General features: G+C 37.9%; 2 protein-coding genes across 7 annotated transcripts in view; one reads left to right on the forward strand and one right to left on the reverse strand.

Annotated features, from left to right (window-relative positions):
- Positions 1–6,614, reverse strand: part of tpra (translocated promoter region a, nuclear basket protein) — a 27,180-nt gene extending 20,566 nt beyond the window's left edge. For all 4 annotated transcript variants that reach the window (XM_083547726.1, XM_083547725.1, XM_083547724.1 and 1 more), the window contains exons 1-12: positions 6,296–6,614; positions 4,880–4,984; positions 4,499–4,554; positions 3,096–3,192; positions 2,880–2,983; positions 2,501–2,665; positions 2,318–2,410; positions 2,087–2,167; positions 1,629–1,716; positions 1,401–1,541; positions 1,140–1,234; positions 657–854 (exon numbers count right to left, since the gene is read on the reverse strand). In XM_083547726.1, the coding sequence (XP_083403852.1) occupies positions 657–854; positions 1,140–1,234; positions 1,401–1,541; positions 1,629–1,716; positions 2,087–2,167; positions 2,318–2,410; positions 2,501–2,665; positions 2,880–2,983; positions 3,096–3,192; positions 4,499–4,554; positions 4,880–4,984; positions 6,296–6,446 (1,374 nt within the window). In that variant the 5' untranslated portion in view covers positions 6,447–6,614. The remainder of the gene's footprint in view (positions 1–656; positions 855–1,139; positions 1,235–1,400; positions 1,542–1,628; positions 1,717–2,086; positions 2,168–2,317; positions 2,411–2,500; positions 2,666–2,879; positions 2,984–3,095; positions 3,193–4,498; positions 4,555–4,879; positions 4,985–6,295) is intronic.
- A 160-nt stretch (positions 6,615–6,774) lies between these two features.
- On the forward strand, positions 6,775–19,188 carry odr4 (odr-4 GPCR localization factor homolog). 3 transcript variants are annotated; one of them, XM_083548042.1, is made up of 14 exons: positions 6,775–6,989; positions 8,483–8,582; positions 10,052–10,189; positions 10,412–10,507; positions 10,937–11,043; positions 11,295–11,331; positions 11,424–11,552; positions 12,200–12,295; positions 13,246–13,305; positions 13,383–13,511; positions 13,690–13,768; positions 15,448–15,630; positions 16,551–16,664; positions 19,064–19,188. In XM_083548042.1, exons 2-14 carry the CDS (start codon positions 8,484–8,486, stop codon positions 19,132–19,134), a joined length of 1,338 nt encoding a protein of 445 aa, XP_083404168.1. In that variant the 5' UTR covers positions 6,775–6,989; position 8,483; the 3' UTR covers positions 19,135–19,188. The 3 variants fall into 3 exon arrangements, with proteins under 3 accessions (XP_083404168.1, XP_083404166.1, XP_083404167.1); XM_083548040.1 differs by having other exon boundaries at positions 6,777–6,989; positions 13,380–13,511; XM_083548041.1 differs by having other exon boundaries at positions 6,778–6,989; positions 13,380–13,511; positions 19,067–19,188.
- Positions 19,189–19,316: the final 128 nt, after the last annotated feature.

Here is a 19,316-nt window from a genome sequence, read left to right on the forward strand (position 1 = left end):
TGTACTTTACACAGGCTTTAACGAAAGACACGTTACACAGTGTAACGGGTAAAATATGTTGCGCTTCCTTTAGGAGCAGAGCCGTATTTCGGGAAAAGACCGGCACAGCATTTTTCCGGTATTACTGCATGTGTGCAAGACGAGGATTATGTCCTGATTATTTTCTGATGCTCATTTCTTAGTTTCTTCGACTAACCCTTAACGCTGTTGCCAAGAAAAATAAAAAAGCACGAGTTTTGGAAACCTGTCTGTGCTTATATTATTTTTGTTGCAACTGGAGTTACAACTCGAGCTCTCTCTTCACCCAGACTCAACGCGTTACAACGGCTTGTATTCAAACAGTAGCCGACCAAGAAAGTCATTGTTCACTGTCTTCCTCCTTCCTTTCACAACAATTTCTCTCGGGAGTTTATCTTTTGGCATCTTCGTGCGTAAAAAAAAAAAATAATAAAATATTTTTCTCCCGATGCCGTGCAGCTCAGAACACAGGTGAGGTGCGTTTTTTCGTTTCCGTTCGGAAATCTTATTGGTCTAATGTTATCTCGTGCAGTTTTTTTTTTTAAATGTATAAATGATTGACCCTTAATTGGTAAGAAAAAAAAAAGATTTTCTTTAACACATTTGGAGCTACCTGTTCACATATTCACATAACATACCTTCATGGTTTGCTCAAGTTTCAAGCTGATGCTGTTCATGGACTTCTGTGTGTTCTCAATCTCCTCCCTCTGCCTCTTCATTATAGACGTCTTGCGCTCGGTCTCTGATCTGGCTTCATTTAGAGCCTTGTTGATTCGGCGGTTCTCCATCTTTTCCAGTTGCAGGTTGTCCTGAGCCTCCACAAATGCATTATACAGCTAGCAGAGAGCATAAACAACAACAAGTTAATAATCTGGCTGTGTCCCAAATAACGGTTTTTTTATTTATTTAGATTTAGGGAGGAACATAAACTGGTTATCCTAGAAAAGGTTAAAAATAAATCATCATAAAGTGAATCCATTAACACACACAAGAACATGATTATTATTTTCAGGAAATCTAAAAAATAATATCTCCAGTATGTCACTTTTTGATTCAATACCGAATCAATATTGTTAAGAATTTTTACGAACGAGTCCTGAAAATAAGAGCTTTTGTCCTACCTCCATAAGCTTCATGCCAGGTTTCACAATCTTGGCCACTACAGCTGCAGTTGGAGACAACTTGGTCAGGTCCTCTTCAGTGAGAGCAGGAACTCCTGTCCCGAAACAGTACACATCATTCATTACTTCAATACAAGAACACAAAAATAAAATGGCGTAAACCTTTTTTTTTTTTTATTTAGTATCAGACATGCTAAATGAAGAGAAAGATTATAACAATCCTGGGAAGTAAAATTAAACACTGATGATGAAACACTGCACCTCTCCGCTTGAAGTCTGCAAGGCATGTATTGGCATTCTCCACCTCTTTTTCTAAAGTACTAATCCTCTCCTGAAACTCGGCTTTTACTGTACCCTGTGAACCCTCCAGCTCAGAGAGTTTCTTCTCAGAGGTTTTGTTAGCTGTTGACAGGAAGAACGATAAGTATAGAGCGTACAATCATGTTGTAAAACATGAATAGCTTTTGTGTTTGTAGACAAATTTCTCACTTTCTACTGCGTTCTTTAGCAGTTTGTTGAGCTCCTCCACACCTCTGTTGAGTTCCGCGTTCTTGGCCTCAGCATCGGCTGCTGCGCTCTGTAAATGATGAGAGTCTCAAAACAAAATAGAGACTGTGCAGTGTGTGTGGTGATGCACTTACAGTATGGGAAACCTAACATCAATAGTGACAGTAATTCAATCTTAGATTCATTCATATGATCTGTATAATAGTGATTTATTTTTAATTTAGCTGTGAATTTCCTTTTGGGATCAATACTTATCAGAAAGATTTTAATCTAAAGAGACAGATGATAACATTTACATAATACCAGGACTATGGGCAATAAAATGGCACCAAATTATATTGTAGTTTCGCCAAGATCTATATTTATCATTGAAAATTATGACCTGGGTATTGGAAAGCAATAATTTCTATCAATATATGGGTATTTTTGATCTATCCGACCTTGTATAAATTGCAGAGTCTCATGTTTGCATTCAGCTCATTGCGATATTTTTCCTCCATGACAATGCACTGATCTTTCTCCTAAAGCAAAAAGAAAACACAGAAGATCAAGTTATCAAGAATCATTAGGTGAAATGATGGCACTGGTAATTATTTTCCTCTCTCTCTCTTTAACATTTAATAAGACAAAGAAAATGCATCTTTGGAGATGTATTTTTTACATTGACCCACCTCCTTCAGCTTGGCCATCAGGTCCTCAGTCATCTTCTGCATGTTTTCACTTGTTCTCCTGAGTGTGTTGACCTCCTCCTGAAGTCTGATCACCTGGGAAATAGAAGTTGCAGGAGAAAAATTGTACACAAGATCATGTAGATCATCACAAGTGTAATGTTCAGTACAGCGAAGATGACGTACCTCATCAGTCTTGGTCTCCAAAGAGCACTTGAGCTGCAAGGTCTCTATTCCCTTCTCTTTAGTCACTGTGAGAAGCTCCTCAGTTTTGCTTTTCAGCTCAGAGTTCAACCATGCATTTTGGTTCTGAAGAAGCTCCTTCTCTTGATCCATTCGCTTTTCCCGATGCTGCAAAGTGGGATGCACAGAGCTCATTTGACACAATACTTTTTCCGATATTCACCTTGATCTAAACCAGGCTTGTACGTTTAAAGACAACCAAATACAACCTGACTGCATAACAGTACACAAACCTGAAATGGACACACTGTTCTCTACCATCTTTATAATGGAAAAACAAAACAAAACATGTATAATACATAGAAAGAGTGATTATGTTCACCTGTATTGAGAGCTCAGATGACTGGAGCTCATCCAGTTTCATCTGAAGCTCCATCTTCACTTTGCTGGTTTCCTCCAGTTTCTCACTGATACGATTATAGTCCTCTGCATAGAAGCCAATATCAGTAATGATTTGTGGAAAATAAGCTTGACTTGATCAGTAGAAAATAAAGTTCATGCTAAACTAAATCACTGGTAGAAGAAAAAGCAAAATTACCAGTAAGATTTTCCATCTCTTGTGCTTTCTTCTGGAGCAAGCGAGAGAACTCTCTGTTCTCTGCCTCAATTTCATATTTGGCTTTTGGAGGTTTATCCTGAAACAGGTTTTTAATTAAAGATTTTTTGCATATATTTCTATCATCAACAAACTGACACTGTTGGTAAAACCATCTATTACTAAATTATTCGCTACTTCCAATATCTACATTTGTTTCAGACACACACGAGACCTAATGTGACATTACAGGTTAAGAATTACATTATCATTTTGTCTGGGGAAAATCGGAGCACTGCTGACACTTCTGGTTTCATTTCAGGTTTTTTTCCCCTACACTGCACAGGTAAACAATACAAAAAGTTCATATAATAGGGGTTACAACTTCATTAGCTGGAAATACACGATATTGCCAAAAGATTAGACACTTGGTCATAAGTATGATATGTGCTTTTAACCATAGCAGTCCACATTTAGTCACAAATTGCTCTTGTAATTCCCTCCACTCCTTCACTGGATTTTGGAGTGGGCTTGTGGATATTTGTGTTTATCAGCTACGAGGGTGTTAGTAAAGTCACGTACTGATGTAGATGAGGTGGCCTTAGGTGCAGTCAGTGTTCCAATTCATCGCAAAGGTGTTCATTAGTGTTGAGATCAGAGCTCTATAGCAGGCCACTCAAGATCTTCCTCTACAAACCATGTAAAGCAGACCTTCATGGAGCTTGCTTTGTGAACAGAGGCACTGCCATGCTGAAACAGGTTTGGGTTTCCAAATTCAAGTAATGCAAAATTTTACCGTATCCAAAGACATATACAGTGGTACCTCGACATACGAGTTTAATTCGTTACGTAACCTTGCTCGTATGTCAAATTGCTCGTATTTCAAAGAGAATGTAAAGATATAATAAGGTTTTATTTAGTGTATTTTTCTTGGAGATGAGACGTGAGCTAACGAAAACGCGTGTGTGTGTGTGTGTGTGTGTGTGTGTGTGTGTGTGTGTGAGAGAGAGAGTGTGTAGTGTGTAAATCATGCACACTACGTATCCCTAAACGTTAAAATTTTTGCTTATATTAATTTGTTACAATCTTCGCTTTCTGGCTTCGATTCGCCATCTAGCAGCGCCGTCTCGAGCTCGTATCTCAAGTTTTTGCTCGTGTATCAAAGCAAAAAATCGACCGAGTGACCGCTCGTATTTCAAAAAACTCGTATGTTAGGGCACTCGTATGTCGAGGTACCATTGTACAACTGTGTGCCTCCAGCTTTGTGGTAACATGTGTTTCTTCTCCAAACTAAGGCAAGAACGGTCAGGTGTCCCAATACTTTTGCCCATATAGTAGATCTTAATAAAACAAAGCAAACAAACCTTTGCAAAGTGCATGCAAAAATCACAAAATGAACGCTGTACCTGCTGCAATGTTTCTTCATCATCACCAGCTGCTTTTAGCTTCTTGAGTTCTTCAACTATACAGGACCATAATGTTACTGGATTAATACAATTATCTGGTAACAATACATCAGAATCTGACTGCACGTTTGCTTTAATGCTGAAGACTAAACAAAGTTACTATACATGGATGTTAAAAAAAAAACAATAACATGAAATATACTACAAACATTTCCTGTTGTATATACATTTTGTAGGATATTAAACATTTTGTAGAATAGGGATGTAAATATTTTAAAAAACAAATTCCCACACATAACCTGACGTGGCTCTTCTTTAGCAGTGTAGGAGCAAATGTGGAAAAGACGTCATATAAATTGTTGTGAAGCCGTCTTCACTCACCGAGTCGGCTGTTCTCCTCTTTAAGCGTTTCACATTCTTTACTGTTGGACACAAGTTGTTCCTGCAACTCCACCAATTTATTTTCAGTGTTGGCTGCTTGTTGTTCTGCACAAAACACACACAGTAAAGTGACAATTATGACAATAATGCAATGTGTCAAACTGATGTTCTACCCTGTATGTTAAATCAGAAGCATGTGCAGTTCAGCCTTAAGAGTTTAAGATACAACAGTAAAGCAGAACCACACAACTGTATGACTATGAAAGTGAACATCACTGTAGATATTACTCCATGCAACCACCATGGTCTTGACCAGGATAAGTTACTGCACTGATAAATTTGTCTTTAAAAGCTCATTTAGTACCATTATTTAATCAAATAAAAAAGGCTAAAAGTAAATCTGTTTACATTAGAGAGCATCTTTAAATAACAGCTCTAAAAAGCAAAATCTCAGATACCGGTTAGGTTGACAGGTCATATTAACTTCAGTCTTCACCAGAATGCAAAGTCTAAATTTGAAACGCCAATATTCCCATTATCTCCATATTATCACTAATCACTGCTGTGTATTCCAAGTTTTTCAAATGCTCATCTTGGAGAGATCTCTATTAAAAGTATTAATCTACATGAATCCATATTCTAGCCATCCTACTATCTCAAATATAACATTTTATCACAGTCAAGTGGTACACAGTGAAACGAAACAACGGTCCCCTGAGGATATTAAGATGTAAATCCGTAGAACGCTTTCATGAAAAAAACAAGACAATAGCTATAATCTATAATTTTATATTTTGTCTTTTAGTCCAAAAGCAAAATCTTCCTTCATCATGTTCCCCAAATGGTAATAAACCAGATCATTTGCATAACCTGTTAATCGTGCAATATGCTAATTATAGGGTTGTGACGTCACATTGTAAGCATGCTCTGAACTACATTTTTGTGTCAAGACTTGAGTGAGTAGGTGCGCCAATTTTTTTATTAGGAAATTATTTTAAATGGATTGTTACACAACACACAGTGGGTATTAGGGGATATTTGGAGCGGATTGAACTTCCATAAATTCGGTTTACACAAAAGGTGAAAGGTTCAGCTTGGTCCAGAACCATAATTTCCCCTTTGGGTATTAATAGTGCATTTATCTCTCTATAGAGGAGCAATGTATCTCGACAGGGTTGTGTTGTGTTGTGTGATCAGCTATGGGGCTCAATGTGGCGCCATGCATCTTCCATACATCAGTGTATTGAGTAAGAGTTGCTCTTCTGGGTTAATTTACAGCATTTGCTACCAATTCTGTACTTTCACTTTCGCCTTAGGATACGCCGCGATGATTCTCAATACCGACTATTAACTATTTCCACCAACTTCGATCAAGTTATCTCGGCCTGGCCTGGCCTAGCCTAGCCTGCTGCTCACCGCAGTCCGCCTTGTAGCTCTCATGGTTGGTCCTGAGCGACTCCAACTCGGCCTGCTTCCCCGTGAGGAACCTCTCGAGCTTGCTCTGGGCGGCTTTGGTCAGTCGGGTTATCTCATTCCTTTCCAGCACTTGCTGCAGCGCCGTCGCCATGATCCTTGCGCAACAACGAGAGCCGTTAACCCCCCAAACTACAGCAGCACCGCTGCGGCTCCGCGACGTCAAAACCGGGCCACGGTTCACACAACGAAAAGACGGTCGCGTGCGCCGCGTTCGACGTTTCTGATTGGTCCGTCTTCCTTCCCTCTCGCCCTCACTCCCCTCGATAGGAAGTCTCGCGCGAACGTCGCAGCGCCACCCTGCGCTCAAAGGCCGCCCGTACAATCCAAACTGTCCAATCAGGAAGCTTTATTTGTCAATGACGTGTATTTTATGCTGCGACGCATCGACACTTATTCTGTATCCCAAATACCTGTTCGCTCCCTATTAAAGCGCTTGACGTACAATCTAAAATGGCGTCTTTTTTACACCCTAGGTAGTGCACTACCTCTTTTAACGCTGCGCTATTTGGGACTGGGCCACATAGCCATATGTGTCCAGCTTTTACTCATGCCCAGAAAGCAGAATCGCATATGATATACTCTGCCCGTCCAAAAACAAAATAAAGTCACCACCTGGATTTAACTAAGCAAATAGGTAAGAGACTCCGAATGGATAATTACTGCATGGATGATTATTTTTCAGCTGACAACAAGTTATTTAACCCTAACTGATGCAGATTTCCTTAAACAACCATGTCAGAAGACATATCCTGTGGTCGTGGAAAAGATGTTCATCTGTTTCAGAAAGGTCCAATTATTGGACATCTGAGCAGATTGCTGAAACTACTAAAATTAGTTTACCAACTGTCCAACGCGTTATTAAATACTGGATAGTGGGGAACGATCAACTTCGAGGCAGAAATGTGGTCTTGAGAAGAAAAAAATCTTGAATAATCGTAAAACATTTGGTGAAATCAAATCGCAAAGAAACAACAGTAGATCTCACGACTATGTTTAATAGTGAAAGTAAGAGCATTTCCACACTCACAATGCGAAGGAACTGAACAGCTGTGGAGCCTTAAGAAATTCACTTATCAATGAGGCTAATCTAAAAAAAAAGGCTTCAATTTGCTTTGAGAGCATGAAGATTGGACTCTGGAGCAATGGAAGAAGGTCATGTGGTCTGATGAGTCCAGATTTACCCTGTTCCAGAGTGATAGGCACATCAGGGTAAGAAGAGAAGCAAATGAACTGATGCACCCATCATGTCTAGTGCCTACTGTACAAGCGTGTGGGGGCAGTGCTATGATCTGGGGATGCTACAGTTGGTCAGGTCTCAGTTCAGCAGTGTTTTGTGCCCAAAGAATGACGTCAGTTGACTACCTGAACATACTGAATGATCAGGTTATTCAATCAATGAATTTTTTTCCCCCTAAAAGCACGGGCATATTCCAAGATGACAGTGCCAGGATTCATCATGCTCAAATTGTGAAAGAGTGATTCAGGGAGCACAAAACATCATTTTCACACATGGATTGGCCACCACAGGCTACAAATCTTTGGTATGTGCTTGAGAAGACTTTTGCGCAGCGATCCGACTCTTCCATCATCAAAACATGATCTTGGTGAAAAGTTAATTTAACTCTGGATGGGAATAAATGTGACATTGCAGAACTTTATCGGAACGAAGCCACGGCGAATATGTGCCGTAATCAAAGCTAAAGGTGGAGGGGCAGTGGATAATTAGGTCACTCCAACGTTTATTTTATATTTGAGTGTTAAATAATCCAAGATCTTAAAAGGATTCAGGTTTAAAAAGCATGTCCTACCCTGTAAAAGTTTTCACAGCCTGTTATCGTAACCATTTAAGTCCAAAGGTGCAGGGGAGCAATACGGTAGTCTTAGTTGTTTGTGTTAATGTTATGCATGCGAAATAATTATAACAAAAATGTGTCCAGTCTGTGTGAGTGATTTGATTAAAGCAACATGACCATCATTCCCGTTGCTTACACACTAATGCTGTAATTATTAGTTTCACGTTCTTACACATAAAATACAGCATGCTTGGTCAGATTATATTTCACAATATGTAGATCATCATGTCTTTATTGTACAGTTGTCTGTTCTCATGGTCTTTTGAATTTGCAGGATGGGAAGAGGCTATATTGTTGAAGAGAGTGTGGAGAAGTATCTGACCAACTTGTCAGCAGCTGCGGGATCATGTGAGACTGGACTGTTCATTGGCCAGGTGAGGATTTTAAAGTCATATTCATGTCATTTTAGTTGTGCATCATTTCTTTTCTTTTTTTACCCTTTGATTTTAAATTAAAAGTCTATATAAGGGCCAGTACATATCAAGTCAAGTCAAGAGGCTTTTATTGTAGACGAAAAACAGTACAGACAGACAGTGCAGACAGACAACAGAAGATAATACACACAACACAAGAGAGCGCTGACCAGTAAACCTACTGTATACTTTGAATACACAATACTGTGCAAAAAGAACTATAAAAACTATAACCAAGATTATATGTAAACATACACAATGCAGTGCAAAAACATCAGTAGCAGCAGTCAGAGGTGCAAAAACAGCATGTAAACAGAATAAATAATAAATAAATAAATAAACAAATGGTGGTGGAATGGATTGAGATGAGTAATAAGTGTGTTTTAAGTATATATAGATGCAATACTGATATTGCTGCATTTTGATCAAGTTATGTTGATGTAAAAACACATTCATGTCAGTTCAGACTTACAGTATGTCAGGATCAAGAATCCACATCACGTCAGTTTAAAATCATGTCAGGATCAGGAATCAACTTTACGTCAGTTTAAAATTATGTCAGGATCAGGAATCAACTTTACGTCAGTTTTAAGTCATGTCAGGATCAGGAATCAACTTTACGTCAGTTTAAAGTCATGTCAGGATCAGGAATCAAGTTTACGTCAGTTTAAAATTATGTCAGGATCAGGAATCAACTTTACGTCAGTTTAAAGTCATGTCAGGATCAGGAATCCACCCTAAGTCAGTTTAAAGTAATGTCAGGATCAGGAATCAACTTTACATCAGTTTAAAATCATGTCAGGTTTAGGAATCAACTTTACGTCAGTTTCAAATCATGTCAGGATCAGGAATCAACTTTACATCAGTTTAAAATTATGTCAGGATCAGGAATCAACTTTACGTAAGTTTTAAGTCATGTCAGGATCAGGAATCAACTTTACGTCAGTTTTAAGTCATGTCAGGATCAGGAATCAACTTTACGTCAGTTTAAAGTCATGTCAGGATCAGGAATCAACTTTACGTCAGTTTAAAGGATCTACTTCATGCCAGTCAACAGCATGGACTGTATTTGTGTACACTACCTGATATAAAATAATAATCATTTCAGACCCGTAAAAGACCTGATACTATACTTATTTTCAGACTGATGCATCACTAAGCCATTATACAAGCATTGTATATATATCAAAATAAAGATCTTGTATGTAAAAGGATGCATGGTGTTGCAGCATGTATTGTTGATGCCCAATATGCCCATATATCAGCATCCAAAGACATTTTATATCCAGTTCTCTGCTTCCAACTTTGTGTCAGCAATACAACAAATGAATTTTGTGGCCAGTTGTCCACAAACTTTGGGTTAAATAGCACAGCTGCAAAGTGTCCAAGTTCCCAGTAACAAATAAATATGCCAAATATTCTGCCCTTAGTGTTCAGCACAGAGGGACTTTGTGGTTCTGGCTGTCCAGACGCCTCACAGAGAGACTGAGGGTGCCACAGAGGGCAAGAGAACGCCGAGCTCACTGGACAGCATTGATGTTGAGTGGGTTGCTGAGCATGCCAGGCAGGTGAGGAACATGTACAGGCTGAAACTTTCACATTGTAACCCAAAGTCAAAGAGAAAGGGTTTGTGTTATTGTCTTGGTTTATTTGAGGAAGTCTTCCTCAGAAAGCTTTACAATAATTAAATATGTATTAACACACAATTTAACATATGTATAATGTTTCACAATGACTCACATGATAATTTAGACAGTGTGAATTTTTATAGATATTTTCTCTACTTGTAGGTTTCTCGGATGCTCCCTGGAGGTGTGAGCATTCTGGGTTTGTTTCTCATCGCCCCACCCGAAGTGTCAAAAGAAGTGCAGAACACACTAAAAAAGGTGTTGAAAAGATGATTCCTGTCAATAATGTTATACTGAAAGTCAGAAATATGCTGATCCAGTAAACCCCCACTTTACTGGTTAATCGCAGAATTGCATTTGCCACATAACTAATTAGTTTGGCTGATTTTCCCGGTTTCTCGCGGATAGCGCGATAGACCAAAAAACTTATAGGGAATTTTTTTATGGAGTTTTATGTTAATAATGAAATTTATTACTAAAAATCTAATCATTAATTATAAAATGAAGTAAACTGTTTATACAGTACTGTATACATAAAATAGCATTTTTGGGGTGGCGTCCGTTTATTGCAGGCGGTTTTGGAATGTAACCACCGTGATAAACGGAGGACTGTATCATGATGCACAATTTGAAAATAGCTCTACATTCTGCTGTATCTCTCCTCACTAGAATGTGTGTTTACTTTAGTTTGTCTTTGCTGTGGATAAATCCTTGTCTAAAAACAAGCTGTGGGATCTATCAGAGGACGATGTGACTGAGCGCATCACCCTGCACATCTGTTCGAAAACAAGAAAGTATCCTTATTTGTGTGGGAGAAGAACAAACGCAGTGGGTCCAAGATGATTTAGGACATACCTAGGACATACCTTAGGACATACCGATTTACTATGATCTATAAACCTGTACTATATTTCATAGTGAAGCCGATTGCAGCAAGTTATAGCACTGACATCTTAGACTGCCAGGATTATATTTCAGTTCATTGTAGTTTATCCTGAATATTGCTCAGTAACATTGTAAATCCTCCTTAAGTTTCTGCCAACAGAGCCATCTGCAGAACATTTGATGTGAAAGATCCAAAGGTATGTTCCTGAAGTCTGGGTATATAACTACATTTCTCTGATGTTTACTACACCATCATTCCTGTACACTACATCTCATTCTTTTCCTTCAGTGTTTAGCAAAGCCTGCAGATTGGAGGTATCAGAGTGGCATCTCATCCTCGTGGCCCCTGATCACCTGCAACGTGCAGTTAGACGTACAGATCCCTGTGACATCAGAAAATGTTGACGGGTCCATTAAGGTGAAAAAATGCTACTGCTGATCACAATTAATCATTATAAATATGGCGTTCATTTAAATTTTGATGTAAAAGTTGCACAAAGTCCCATCGGGCTATTCGGGTGAAATGCACATGGCTAGATATTAGGATTCAGGACCATATTTGGAAGTGATTCAAACCAAATTGGGAAGTGTTGGATTCATTATTAGTATTGGACAAAAGTAGAAGCCAGCGATCTGCAGTCAGCATTTTTTTTTTATCTCTGATTGTATGGTAGAAGAGTGAAAAGATTCATTTGAATGGAATATTTGGTGCTTAATGATAGCTCAGTGCAACTTTGAATTCTGCAGCTATAGTCCTTTGCTGCTCTTTCTAAATACACACCGGCATGTACGCTGGCCAAGGAGCGGCGATCTGGCTGTTTTTAGACCGTTTCTACTTGGCATATTAAATAGCGTACCTGCCAAAAAGATGCTCTTTTCGAAATCAGGAACATGCAGGTATGTAGTTAGTTCTGAAGCTATAATAAGTTATATAGTTGGATAGGCACATAGCCAGTCTACTGTATTTTATGGCTTCCAAGGTAAAGGTAATTGATTGAAAAGTGAGTATTGTTTATGTATTTATATGTGTTAGTAAGAATGATTTCTGTGTGTGGTATGTTACAGGATCGACTGAGGACATGGGCTAAACAGATCGAGGCTGCTCTCTGTCTCATAAACGGCAAAGCTGTAACAGATGACTCTGAGCTCCTGTCGGGGCCGGTGAGTATTTTTGGAGCTTATCCTTTTTATCTACCATTTTAATGCCATGTAAGTGAGCGTACCAGTCACATCTCCAGTTCACAAGTAAGAATACATATAGCCGACATATATATATATATATCCATTTCATCAAACAGCAAAATGAGTGTGTATTGCAGACCTGCCCACACATTTTGCATAGGAGGTCTGCATGTTAGTGAGAATTAGAAACTGATTGTCTTTCATACAGGAGCCACAGATAGATAGATCACTTTATATATCCCAGAAGGAAATGAAAGTGAAAAGCATTTCATTAAGGGAAATGAGACAGTCTTTTTAAGCAAGACATTCTAAATGATTTCAAGCAAGCGATTGTAAACCAAATACGGATCTGCATGGGAGCTTTAAGGATTGATTTGGACTGTAGTTGATGTCAACAGTCTACTAAAATGGCTGAGGACAACAGGTTGCATTTAATCACCGATCACTGCACATCTCAGCAAAGATGAACTGTAATGAATGGACATTAAGTGCCACCCAGATGAGGATTGTTTCGCTTTAGAGTCTGGTTCCTCTCAAGGTTTCTTCTTCATACCATTCCAGGGAGTTTTTCAGGGTCAAACGTACAACTATAAGGAACAAACTAACGCATTATTTTATTACCGCTTATCCAAAGCTGCTTTCAGACAGTGTCCACTGTTAAAATCGTTATATAAATACAAATTAATTGAATTTAATTAGATCATTTTTACAGTTCTGCAATGTCTTCCATATAGCATAATACCAGACTGAAGTGCTCTGGAAAAATAGTGATTCAGGTTAAACCTCCTATTTGTTTAATAATAAATGTGTATTTTTGACCAAATAGTTTTAGCCGACCAACTACATATGATGTAAAGGCTTATAATGTCTCACTTTGTTTGCTCGCTACTAGTTTTTGAAATATCATTTATGTTCACTTTCTGACACAGAAAAAGGGCACAAAGGCGAGCCAACAGCAGTCATTTAAAGCACAGATCCTCGTCGCAGCAGTGAGTATAATGTGGATAAATTAAGCAAGCAATAGTGTGAGAAGTTTCTCTTTTTAATTAAGTGTGTGAATCAGGAGGACACCGATGCAAGCCAGATGTCCAGCGCTGTGGTGCACGAGTGCAGCGGCTCGGTGTGTGTGAGAGGAACAGTTCACTGCAGAGCTTACATTCATACCAACAAACCTAAAACCAGACATGCTGCACAGGTGAGCATAACATGTTATTATTATTTTTATTTAGCCTTGTGGTTAAACACAGTTTTCTTGACCTTTGTAAGCATACATGAGTAGTCTTACATTTTTCAGTAACTGAATATTTGTATGGCAATTTTTTATTCACTTCCTTTATATGTTACTTTCTTTGTTTTTGCTACCGCTTTCACAGGCACTCAAGAGGGATGTAATGAACACTGTTTTCAGTCGAGTGGAGATGCTTCTGGAGGATCTGCTCATGAGTGAAGGAGGTAAAACATAATGCATGAAATAAATTAAAGTTTCAAATAATTAATATTTTAAAGCTTCTTCAATTGGGGTGGCCGAGTCGGTCTGATAAAGAAAATGACATTGGTCGGCATGACTTCTTCTTTCGGCTTCTCTCATTAGGGGTCTCCACAGCGCGTAATCCGTCTCCATACGCCGTCTATCACCACTGCAAACAGGAAAGGGCTCAGAGCCGATGTTAGTAACTAGAAGTCAACTGATAGAGTGTTTTACCGATAGCCAGGTTGTAAAGTACTTGCAGTTAATCGATTAATCAATTGATTTTTTTTTTATCCAGTATTTATTAAAAGAAAACACTATATGTAAAATAGTACTGAACTTTATTACAAAAAAAAACAGTACATGAAAATGTGCTAAATAAAATAAATATGAATATATCCATTAATACATACAATTATAGAATTAATAAATAGTAAATAATAAATTATATATAGCGCTCTTTGTTCAAACATCACATTGCGTCAGTGATTCGCCCCTAGAGGGCGCTTTCGTAATGACTGTGAAACCATTGGTATGGAAACTCTATTGGACCTCTATTGATAACCAAGGGGAATTTTAGTTTGATAGCCAAAATGTATTAAATACAGATATGAAATTAGTAAAACATATTTAAAAGTACTTCCCATGGGCTCACCACCTGCAGGAGGGACCGTAAGGGACGGTGCTGTGAGGATTGGGCAGCAGTCGAAGGCGGGGGCCTGCTTAGACTGCTGCCCCAGCGACCCAAATTACGGATAAGCGGGAGAAAATGAATAATTGATGAATGAATGAATATTTAAAATTACATTTTTAAAATATGTCTCTGGCATTGTTCAGAGGGCTGTTCGTAGTTTGGGGACACCCGGTTTATGCATTAAACAGGCTCTGGGTTACTAATATAGAAGTTATGACCAAGTGGACACTAGATGGCGCTGTAAGAATATAAAATAATTTGTTCTTCTCACATGTCTAGTTTTAAAGGTGTGGATGGAAGCGTTCCATAAATTTCTCTCAGTGGAGTCGTAATGTTAACAGCTGGCAAAATTCCTAAAGCATCGTCTAAATGTCTCGGAATATTAGATATCTTTCTGCTTCGTTTCATTATACGATTATACGCAGCTGCCAGATTGACTGAAATATCCTGGAAAATAAAAGTTTAAATACATTAGGAAGGAACACATTGGAGGTTTACTGAAAGTTGCAAATGATTTTTTTAAATCACTATGATTCCGAACATGAGCTTTTTGGACAAGATGCATTTGGAAGAGCTCAACAGAAGGTGTTGAGCTTTAATCTATATTATAAGGGGAGTTGGAATTGATTCTATACCCTGCAAATGCTGGAATGTACTTAAATTGAACCTTATAGCCGCTGTATGAACTGTAGAAAAAAAAATAAAAAATAAAAAGATATGCTGAATATTGTAAACCGCATAGTCATGCTCCTTGAACTGGAAACAAATGGGGTTAAACAAGAAAAACACTGGCTTTCGTAATTATGACTTTGCAGACCTGTCTTCAGGGTCAGTCTGAGAGCAAAGATAAATGTGTTTGAAGATATGAAAACTTGAAACTTATTGCATACATGCGCTTAAAGGAATTAAGTGTTGGTTTTGCGCATTTGGAAGTAAAAATATGATCTAATTTAATTGCTGTTTTTGCAGATCTGGCATGCGGACAGCAGGATCTTCCTCGGCGTGTATTTGCCCCCATATTTGGCTCTGGACTGAGTGTGTGTGACTACATTTTCCCAGATGAGAGCACTGCGGATGTGGCTGAGCGGTTTAAAGAAATGCTCGGGTTTGATGTATCAGAGAGGGAAATGGACATCAGCGTGGAGGCTCCAAGTACAGTCACATATTTCATCACATTGTTTTTCTTATTAGGGGCCAAGCACTATTTGCGGCATAGACATTTTATGAAATTTTCACTTATTTTAAATTCGACTGTCTCTAGCACGTTGGTCTTTGACTCTAAATCCCAATACACCACTAAAAGGGCAAATTCGGAAATATCTTTTATGTTAATAATTCAACTCCTCAAACGCAATTCTACTTTCCATCTTTTGGGTCAAACAGAGTTCAAAAGACAATATTTGGACCAAATATGGAACGTAATCTCAAATAGATAACCAGATTTTTTTTTTGACCTATGGAATGATATTTTGACATAAAACATCTCTTGATTTTTCCAGAAGGGGTCAAATCTAACATATTTGCCAGACAGCATGTTGGACACATTGAAATGTAGTAAAAGCCATTTTTAAAATTATTCTCATCATTAATTTTGGATTACAGGATCTTGAGAGAAAAACATTTACTGTAATGTTGATGTAGCTGAGCTTTTATTCACCACACAATTGTTAATCAAAATTTGAAAACCATTTGCAGCAACTGTTCTCTCAATTAAAGGAAATCGTTTTAGGAATGTGCTTTGTTGAAACAATATTGTGATAGTGTTAAACTGATAAAAGCCTAACATTGTTATAGTGCTTATCTTAAGATTCAATGTTCGACTTTTTGATGCTTGAAGGGTGTGTTCACGGAGTGTGTGCCAGGAGTTGAAGGCATTTTAAAAGCTCCATGAACATTGCCTTGTCCTGCATAGACCAGTTTCAACAAAGTCTTGATTTTCCTATTAATAACTGAACTGAAATACCAAAACAAAAAATGACATGAATTCTAAGGCCCCAGGTTATAAGGAAATGAGCTTCTATAAAGTGAGGAAAGTGGGCATGTGGGGATTTATGCATGTGTTTGTGTTTTAGCATGTTGCTCTGTTTTGGGAGTGGAAGATGGATGTGATGAAGCCACTGACAATGTGCCTATGCAATCCAGTGCTGAAACAGTGCCAAAAAAGGAAGCAGCAATACAATATGCAGGTGTGTTTCACACTATCATAAACATTTTTAATACAAGGTCTGTGTAAATACATAGTTTGTTTTAAAAAGCATTCAAAAATATATTTTGTGTCTGAAAAAGAAAACATATCAGTGAGAAACTGCAAAATTATTACACTGTCGAATCATATTGACTTGTTTAGCACTCAGCAAACTTCCTTAGATGGTTTCTGACACCGTACACTCACCATCCACTTAAGTAAAAAAAACATGTAAGCAGTACAATGTAATACAATACCAATATATCATAAAAAATATCATAATAATAATATTCAGTTTTTATTTGCTCATAAAAAAGACTGATTTGTTGAGAACGATATTTGACTTTGAAAGTCTCCCCAAATGGAAATACTTCAGTAAAGTACAGAAACGTGAAAAAGCTACTTATTGTAACATAAATTGTATAGTATTGTAACAAATTACACTTACTTCCTTACTGTCTACCACTGTGTAGGACTCACCAGTGGAAGTTCTGAAGCTTGAATCCTTGGCCTTCTAATCAGACATCCTGAATAGTTCATAACCTCTGAGGCATCCCCAGTTTCATATTGATATATGTACCCACAACAAAACTTATCAAATGTTTAAAATGAGAATATATACAGTTCAAATGAAAAAAAAAGTCATTTTTAATTTGATGGCTGCAACACGTCTCAAAGTTCTGACAGTGCAATGTATACCATTGTGTAGCATCTGGGAACTGAGGAGACCATATGCTATAGTTTTGGGAGAGCAATGTTGTCCCATATGTGTCTGATACAGGATTCTAGCTGCTCAACAGTTCTGGGTGTCCTTTGTTGTGTTTTACATTTAATGATGCACCAAATGTTTTCAAATGGTAAAAGGTCTAGACTGCAGGCAGGCCAATACAGCACCCATAATTTTCTACTATAAGGTCATGCTATTGTAATAGATGGAGTATTTGGTTAGCATTGTCTTGCTCAAATATGCAAGGCCTATGTACCATGATGGAGCCTTTCCAAATGTGCAAGATGCCCATTCCACAGAAATGCACCTTTTTGAAATTAGCACTGATAACAAGCCAGAGGGTCCCACTTCTCTTTAGTCTAGAGGACATTATGTCCATGGTTTTCCAAAAAGCATTCGATTCATGTGACCACAGAATAGTTTTCCACTTTGCCTGAGTACATTTTAAATGAGCTTTTGCCCAGAGAGGATACTGGCATTTTTAGATCATGTTCACTCATGCCCTCTTCTTTACATGTTGCAAATGTAACATTGTGCACAGACAATGATTTCTGGAGGTGTTAATAAGCCCATGCAGTGATTCAATTACAGTGCCACCAGAGGGCCTGAAGATCACAGGCATCCAGTATTGATTTTTGCCCTTGTCCCTTGTGTACAGAGATTTCACGAGATTATTTGAAACTATTGGCATTATGTACTGTAAATGATGAGATATTCAACTCTTTTGCAATTTTATGTTGAGGAACATTAATTCTGAACTCTAAACTTTACTACTGAAAGATTCTGCCTCTCTAAAATACACTATTCATACCCACTCATCTTACTGCCATTTAACTTTTCTATGTTGCAGCCTTCAGATACTAAATTGCCTCATTTTACTTCCCTTAAAACTGTAAATTTTCTTGTACATTTTTCTACATTTTATGTTTTCTATGTTGTGAATAGAATATGGGTTTATGAGATTTGAATTGGGGTTGTAAGTCATACAGGTACAAGAAATTTGTTCATGTTCACGTTTTACATCAAAATTGGGACACATTTGATCTAAATTACTTTTGCTATGCTTGTTGCTTCCGGATGGGCCGATTTGAGGATTTCAGAAACTGCCGTTAACTAGTATTTTCACTCATGACAGTTTATAGAGTTTATTCAGAATATTCATGTAACTTTCAGTAAGCTGCAGTTTGTGCGATGGTCAGCTTAAGCCAGTCTCCTTCCATTGCTATCGTCAATGCTATCGTTATTTCCACCTTCAGAGCCTGCAGAGCTGCCCAATCCAAGTATTGGTGGATTTTTCAAATACTCAATCCAGCTGATATGGCACCAACAACCATGCAATGGTTACATTAACCTGACTACTAAAACATGCCACACATGTATGACTGACTGCATTTGGATTAAATGGGAAAACTGGGTAGATTTTATTTTTATATCAATCTGTTCCCCTGTTGTCCAACATTAACTGCAAATAGATATTATGGGTGCACATTTCTAGTCCGATCAGTCAGCGCCACACCTTATTCTGCCTGTTAGAATTAGTTGAATTTCAAATGGCTTGGAAAGAAAGCCTGCTGCATCATAATGTCAGTGTTTTTCCACTGGCAAAAAAAAATAAATTATGTTAAAAATGCCCTCATTCATCAATCTCTTTTTTTTTCTGTGACTTCTCCCAGCAGGCGTGGTGGTAGCAGCTGCAGTTGCCCTCTTGGCAACAGTGACCTCCCTACTCTATCTTACCGATTAACCATGAGACCACAGTTGTTTATTATAATTATAATAAACTAGAAAATTACCTTTTCTCTCTGTCTTTTTTATTAAATTTGTCAAATCATATAATTACCATTTCAATATCACTGTTTGAATTAATAATTTGTTTTTTTTTTTCAATATTTTTTTTTAATATCTCAATATCAAATGTTTAAGTTC

This window comes from Silurus aristotelis, assembly GCF_946808225.1.
Source record: "Silurus aristotelis genome assembly, chromosome: 8".
NCBI classification, from domain to species: Eukaryota; Metazoa; Chordata; class Actinopteri; order Siluriformes; family Siluridae; genus Silurus; species Silurus aristotelis.